The following is a 7986-nucleotide window of genomic DNA, read 5'->3' on the forward strand; positions in this document are numbered from 1 at the left end:
CTGTTTTTTATAATTATTTTTTTCTTTTTTCTATCCTCTTTTTTTGTTTATTATGGTGATGTGATGTTAAGTGTTGGTTTAACTTGGTGTTTTTTCTTCTTCTTTTTGTAACATTTGAAACTTTAATAAATATTATTTTAAAAAAAATAAGAAGAGGGAAAAGTATTGCTCCTTCCTCCTTCCTCATTCCACTAGTTTTCCAGGCTAAGATTGCTGCCCTCCCAGTAGAAAACAAGAGTGACTAGGAGGAAGAAAAAAATGTGATGAGAGGAAAAGGAGAAGAAGATGAACCTAGCTGGGGAAAGTGGGGGTTCATTGAGGACAGGCAACCACTTGGAGAGAAGGAAAGGAATGGCTTGTGTCTCTCCCCTTTGCTCCTCTCTGTGTCAGTTGGCGCTCAGTTTCCCTCTTCTTTGAGGGCCTTTGCTTTGTTACCATCATCATCATCATCATCAAACCTTTTATTGGCATCGCATACAAACACCCAAAACAAATCAATACAGAATTACTACTCCCCCAGTGGCACAAAGCATTTGCTAAAAGAAAGGAGGCAGAGCAGTCTATCGTCACATCTCTAGGTCTCCAAGGAGATCAGACGTCTGCAGTGTATTTTGACGACAAAAAACCAAATAGATATTTAGCCACTAACTTGGTGAGCTCCTGATCATTCCCCAGTAATAGAAAATGTATGACCTCCAACTCTGGTTTCCATTTGGGGGTACAGAGTTGATCTAGAAATTGCTGGCGGAGATCAGCATATAGTTTACAATTAAGAACCATATGTGTAAGGGTTTCCACCAGGTGCTCTTTACATGGTCAAGTTCGTTCTTCGTCCACCCTGTCTGAGAACCTTCCTCAAAGGAGGTTTGATGGATTTGAATTAAACCTGGCCAGTGAAAATGCCCTTCTTGAATTTCTTCTTTGTTACTCCCTCTTCCCTCTGCTTTTTGTTTCATATTCACTTAGGGACTGTGCCCTTGTGCTTTTCCTTTTCTCTGGGGTCTGCAGGTCCGTGTTTTGCTTGCATGTTTCCTCCCTCTCAGCACCCAGAAACACACAAACACAATGTAAATGAGCGAGGACCACTTTCAATAATACACCTTCAATGGCAGCCATGTGACTGGCCAAGTCCCTGTATGACGGTAATTTTATGTGAATGCCCACAGAAAGTTTGGGGACCCCTACGCTGCTTGCTTGATGCGCTGAAGAATGTGGTAATTACAGTAATGTGCTGCGCTTAAACAAGCAGAAGATCACATACGTAAACATATCTGAATAATTATTTTTCCTTTTCTTCTTTTACAGAACTTTGGAAAAGAACAAGAAGAAAGGGAAGATATTTTAAATGTACTTATGACCACCAGTTATGTATTAGTTGCCAATATTCCAGCCTGGACATGTGTGTGTTGGATCTGTTTGACCAATCTTGCACCAAAATCCATATCTTTGGATTTAACAGCATGACAAAAAAAATTTTTTGGGGTTAATTTTGAGGGCACTTGAGATGCCTTGAATTATTTAGGGTGTTGTATACTTAGGAAAACAAACCAGCTCTAAGTTACCCCTTTAAAATAAAAAGGAAAAAAAAAACAAGTCATTTTACTGCAAAATAACATTTTACTGTTGTACAATCATGTTCTGGTGGTTTGATTTTGTTTACAGGATATTCCAGTATACAAGGACTTGGGAAAGTTTTCCATAAGGATACATTGCCATAATATAATACGAACTATGCTTCTATTATAAAAAAAATTCCATTCAGTGCAGCATATATAATAATGTAATTTAGTCTAACACAGTTGACCCTATTTTTGACACTTCCGTTGTTTGAAAATACACATGGAAAAACAAAACTTATAGGCTTATGGGGCACCTAAAAGCTTTTTTTAAAAAACAACTTTTTTTGGATTCTTTAAATATATGCTATTCTCATTTAGTAACTACTCTAGCCAGAATAATTTCATTACTGCTTCATTTTTGTAATAACATATAATTTAGATATTTTTCCATATATTGGCCCTGCTAAATAGAATGTAGTTTCTTTCATATGGTAGGAACCAGTTGATAAAACCTTTCCTTTAACTCCCTTTTTACATTTTATGGTAAGTAGCAGGAAAATGCATTTATAGGTCATTTCTAGGAAAAAATGTGGAGTTAACTACCAACCTGTTTCTACCTGTGTGCAGTCTGTCTTCTACTAGAAAAGAGAATCATGGCCTCTTGAGAGAAAAGTCACAATTTTACATTTAGCTGTATTCATATACTGCATTTCTGTATTTTTGTTTGTATTGTAAAAAGTCACATAATAAACAATGTTGTGATGTAACATACTCAAGTCTGGATTATCTTATCCTTGGATAATAGAATTTATGACATTTCCCTTTTTCTATTGTTTTTAAAAGTAAAACATTTATAACTAATAATTTACCTGAGCTGACTTTACCTGGACTTCTTCAAAATATTCATGATCATTTAGCAAGATGGAACTTGATTTTGCATATTTATTTAACATACTCTAACAAATATTCCGCTTTTCAATTTTATATCAATTACAAAAGGCTTTGCAAATACTTGGGTGATTAGGAGGGAATGCATGCAGACGTGTTTGTGGTTGTGTGAGTGTGTGTTTCATGGCATGTAGGTTTCGGATACATTTTTCAATATGCCATGGGAGCAAGAACATAGATCTTTTATTAAAAATGGTTTCAGCAAAACTATTAGGCTGTACAGTGGTGCCCCGCAAGACGAATGCCTCGCAAGACGAAAAACCCGCTAGATGAAAGGGTTTTCCGTTTTGGAGGTGCTTCGCAAGACGAATTTCCCTATGGGCTTGCTTCGCAAGACGAAAATGTCTTGCGAGTTTTTCCGACTTTTTTCCCTCCCCCCCCCCTTTTTCTAAGCCGCTAAGCCGCTTATCCGCTAAGCCGCTAATAGCGCTAATCCGCTAAGCCGTCAATGGGCTTGCTTCACAAGACGAAAAAACCGCAAGACGAAGAGACTCGCGGAACGGATTCTTTTCATCTTGCGAGGCACCACTGTATTTGTACTTTACCAGCCAATGAAATGAATATTTCTGAGAATGGTTCCTATTGAGAGAAAGATGGTGATAGCTAGGTGGTAACTTGAAAACTGCATTCTTAATAGCGAAGTCTAGCAGCAGGCTGAAAAGATGGGAATCCAGGTGGTGCTGCTGTTTTTTTAAAAAATACTGAATGTATTTTTTACCCACTACTAACCCAAAAATTTCATTAATCTAACCTATGCTAGGATGGTACACACCATCTTACACTGAACAGGCAGTGTGCTTCTTTAAACTGCTGAACGTTCCACATTCCTCCATTCTGTCTGGAGCTGGAAGCACACAAACCATGAACCACGATTTGGCATTATGTTAGAACCAGGGCTTGCAATTGGGTTTGCACATAGTGCTAAAGCAAGCCTGTCCAAAATCTGTTTCGGGGGCCTAATCCGGCCCGCAGGTTGGTTTAATCCAGCCCCTGTGGCAGTTCATTTCCTGGGGTAAAATCCTAAAAAAAAAAACCCTCAACAACTTCAATTCTTTGGTCGGCCCTCATGGCCCTTCACTTCATCAAATCTGGCCCTCTGTAAAACCAAGGCTTGTGGTTTGTTGCTCTCCGCTCCAGGCAGGGAGCAGCAAATTGCGAGTTCCCTGGCAGTGGGGTGCTACTCTTCCTCTGAAAACCACAAACCACGACTTGCCATGAAGAGCAAATAGTATTGTCAGATCTGTTTGCTGGGGCAACTTTTTCCATTCTTGCTTTGATGCTCAATCCATTTTCTCTGTGTTTAATGTAAATGCTAAGTGATTATTGATGTAATTATTGCTCATTGAGAAACAATACACAAGAAGAAGCTCAACTATGACCACACCTAAAATCTATTGTTATGATACAGCTTGAACACTATCTAAAGTTACGACTTCACTTTTCTAAGTTTTATTAATGCTCTGGGGCGTGTTTGATTTGCAAAATCCAGCAATTTGATTTGCAAAGCGTTAGAAACATTCTGATTCCCCTGTTGAGAATACCATCCAAGTACTGTGGTAATGCATTATTAAAATTTGTTACTCCACTTAAACTGCATTTGTATGATAATTATTATACTTATCACTAGTACTTGTATAGAACTAATGAGGGAAGACAAGAATAAGCTTTACAAGACTTAAGTTTTCCAACAATACAGGAAAAACTTACTAATCTGCAGGGTTAAATTAGAGCTCTGGTCTTCTCTCCCCTTTCTGAAATGTAAGCTTCAGAGTCTTAATGGTTTTATATTATATATATATATACAGTATACAATATTTTATATTATACAGTATTTTAAAGTACTGTTTGACACTGTGGCTCTCACGCACAGTAGTATTGTGTGTGTGTGGGGGGGGTATTATGTTAATCATCACTGGGGATGAGTTGACCCCTTAAAATATTCTACCTAGTTGTCAAGTCTTGAATGGTGAGCCTGCACACATTTTATTATTATTATTTTAAAAAATAGTATACTACCCTTTATCCATAGATCTCAAGGTGGTTCACATTGTAATACAATATAAAAACACAAAAAAACATTATAAAAACAAACCAGTTAAAACCCTCTCCCACAACACATGTACTTACCTAAAAAGGGTCGTTTCTTGTCCAAGGCAAGGAACTACTTGCAACAAAAAATATTTGACTGGTGAAAACTCTAAAGGGGAGAGAAAAAGAGAATGGGGTATGAAGATGTGGAAAGAGGAAAGAAATCTCCCAGTAGCACTTCCGATCTCGTAACTTTGTTGGGGGGATTTTAAATGGTGCAGTTAATTCTACCCACCATATCTAGTACATTTTCTGTGATCTACACATAAATCGCAACTACTTTTGTTAGCCCCCTTCTCACTTTCATGCGCTGGCTGCTGGTTTTTGTGCAGCCTGCCTTCTCTATTTGCTTCCCTACCCCATCCTGACTTCCTGCGAATCCAGGTTCGTGATGAGGCACTACAGATCTTCCAGTGGGAGCTGAGTGATGACAGTCTTCCATGTTTATGTGTACAGGAAGAAAAAAAAGCATAATATATGCAGCATGAGAGTCTTGTGCTGTTACCCTTTCTAACTTTGGAAGTCGCTAAGCGATAGCTTTTCCTTTCAGCACTGGAAATATTAAAGAACTGGTTCCTGGTGGCTCCTGGTCTACTGCCTTTGATTACTGGTATGATGCTGACCTCTGTCAAGTATGGGACCTCACTTAAGATGAGTCATTGGATTAAAAACCTCTTACAGCATCTTGGATCCAAAAGATGTTGCTATGCAGGCAGAAAGCACTTCTGGTTGTATGAGGAGACCCCAGTTAGCTTCTGCCTCTGCAGGCCCTGGAGCTTCTCTCGAGGGTTCCCTGGCCTTCTGAATCCATTTTTGTGGAAGGCCAGGCAGCCCTTATCTGACGAAATGGTTTTTCTCACAGCGCCCGTGGCATCCTTCCTTCAGTGTGAAATCAAACTGGTCCAAAACATTACAAGCTGGAGCGTTACCTCTGTTTAAACACAAGGTGGTAGTGTTCTCTGCATCCTGAGATGTCTGGTTTTAGTCCTTTAGAAACCTACTTCCAGCAGATGAAATAACTGCTTAAATCTTCTGTGCTCTCTTCAGTGGCTACAGAAGTGCACAAACTGCTTCCTAGTAGCTGTGTCCTAAACTTCCAAATACAGTAAATAACTAAATGAATAAATACTGAAGGACTTACTGTAACCTTGCAGGCAGAGTGGAGAGGAGTGCTTGTTAATGTTTGGGACAGGAAGGGGAGATTGCCTTCATTTACAATCTTACCCTTTCTCTACTCAGGGAATAAATTTGGGTTAGTAATGAATCCATGGCTCTTTGGGAACAATGGGCAGCTTCAGAAAAGCAGCCTTTGTAGCCTACTAATGTCTGAGCTGTGCTTAAGTTCTGGTTGCCAAATCCTTGCAGCCAGCTCTCTTTTCTTTCCTTCCTTCTTTTATGCTTCAAATATCAAGACACCACATAAGAGCAGAATCTGGCAAGGTTCTGTTAGTGGGCAACTCTGCTCCAACATCAGATATGCATCATGCTGATTTCTTTCTTTTCTTTTACTATGCTAATAAACCTTTTCAGTATAGGTACTGCAAAAGACAGAACATTATAAAGGGTGAGGCTAAATTTGAGTTAAGGAATCTGAAACCTGCCTAGAATCCAAAACAAACAAACAGCTTTGTAGCACGTTCTGTGAGCCCAAGGGAACTTTAGACTTGTCTTGAATAGCTGCTTCAGATGTCACATGGCATACTGCAGGCTTCCTCAGCCTTGGCCCTCCAGATGTTTTTGGCCTACAACTCCCATGATCCCTAGCTAGCAGAACCAGTGGTCAGGGATGATGGGAATTGTAGTCTCAAAATATCTGGATGGCCGAGGTTGAGGAAGCCTGGCATGCTGCTTAAGGAACGGATAACTTCAAAAGCAATACAGTTCTACCTCAGGTTAAGTACTAAATTCGTTCCGGAGGTCTGTTCTTAACCTGAAACTGTTCTTAACCTAAAGCACCACTTTAGCTAATGGGGCCTCCTGCTGTCGCTGTGCCGCCAGAGCACGATTTCTGTTCTCATCCTGTAGCAACGTTCTTAACCTGAAGCATTATTTCTGGGTTAGCGGAGTCTGTAACCTGAAGTGTATGTAACCTGAAGCGTATGTAACCCGAGGTATCACTGTAGTGTGCATAAGGGCACCGGCTCTTCAATGGAAAAGTAAAAAAAATCACTGTGCTCGTGCAAATTCCTTGTGTAAGCCTAAGGAGCTCAAAATCCTAGATGTACGTTTTTCAGAGCCAGAATGTAAATGCGAGGATTAAACACCTGCGGAGAGCCTTTCTCGGCACAGAGTAAATGTGTCTTTCTAGATATATACACAAACAACTGGAATTGCAGCGCCTGGCTTCGAGGCAGCTTGAAACCCTCGTGGTTTGAAAACCTCACATTTGTTTTGCCAAAGATGCTATTTCCTGTTGCAGTAAACCTTCGCTTGCACTTAGCGTCTTGCTGTGTCTGTGTGGCACCTTCCGTTCACCAACAATAAAAGACATTGGAGTTCCTGTCCCGTCTCCCACTGCTCTGAATTCCTAAGTCTTGTTTAGTTCAGTGCCCTAACCTTGGCCATTGGATTCATCCCAGCTGCGGATGAGGTGATTCCACAGCAGCCAATGAAAAGCCAAACAGACTGGGACTACAGAGCCCCCCCCCCCCCCGGAGAGTTAGCCCATTTGGAGCAAACTTGGTGTGACTCCCAGAGTCCCTATTGCAGCCAGCTTGGCAGCATCAAAGTCTGTGTCGGTGGCTTTTTATACGTTTTGTATGGATATAGAACAGACGGGATCTTGGCAACAAAAGGAGGTTCAAAGGAAGGCAAAACTTACTTTACAGTGAAATCAAGCTCCTCCCCCCCCCCCCCATTTTAGTCTCTCAGGGAGAGTGTGAATGTGAAGCTGCCTAAGGCATTCAAGAGTTTTCTGGCTAAAATCCATGGTCGACTGAGTGGATATGTCCAGTTATGATCTATCTGCATAAAATGCATCCGTAGGTTCAGAAATGCCACCATAAGGGCCTTTTCTGTTGTTGCACCCCAATTTTGGCTCCTCAGGGAGATTTGCCTAGCACCATGTTATGTGTTGGAAACAAAAAACAAAACTCTCTGCTGCTGATGTTGGCACCTGTCTGTTTTGAGAAACAATGGAGTGCATCTCTGAGGGTGAAGTCAAACAGCTGTGTTGTGGTTCGAGGACCCGATCCCTGCTTGGAGGAATAAAGACACGTGGACACAGTGTATAAGGTTAATGGGCAAGAAAATGCCACAACTTTATTGATTACAGCAAGTGAGAAGGTATTGGCTTAGGCACTGGACCACGGAAGATTGACTCCACCCACTTGGAGAGGGATGAGTCTGAGGAGGGGTTAACCACCAGTAGGGGGAGCCTGTTGATGCTAAT

General features: G+C 40.7%; 1 protein-coding gene across 2 annotated transcripts in view; it reads left to right on the plus strand.

The window, feature by feature from the left end:
* Nucleotides 1-2330, plus strand: part of SEPTIN7 (septin 7) — a 40026-nt gene extending 37696 nt beyond the window's left edge. For both annotated transcript variants that reach the window (XM_079947626.1, XM_079947627.1), the window contains one exon: nt 1306-2330. In XM_079947626.1, coding sequence (XP_079803752.1) covers nt 1306-1345 — 40 coding nt within the window. In that variant the 3' untranslated portion in view covers nt 1346-2330. The remainder of the gene's footprint in view (nt 1-1305) is intronic.
* The last annotated feature ends 5656 nt before the right edge of the window (nt 2331-7986 follow it).

Source organism: Podarcis cretensis, assembly GCF_951804945.1.
Source record: "Podarcis cretensis genome assembly, chromosome: 12".
NCBI classification, from domain to species: domain Eukaryota; kingdom Metazoa; phylum Chordata; class Lepidosauria; order Squamata; family Lacertidae; genus Podarcis; species Podarcis cretensis.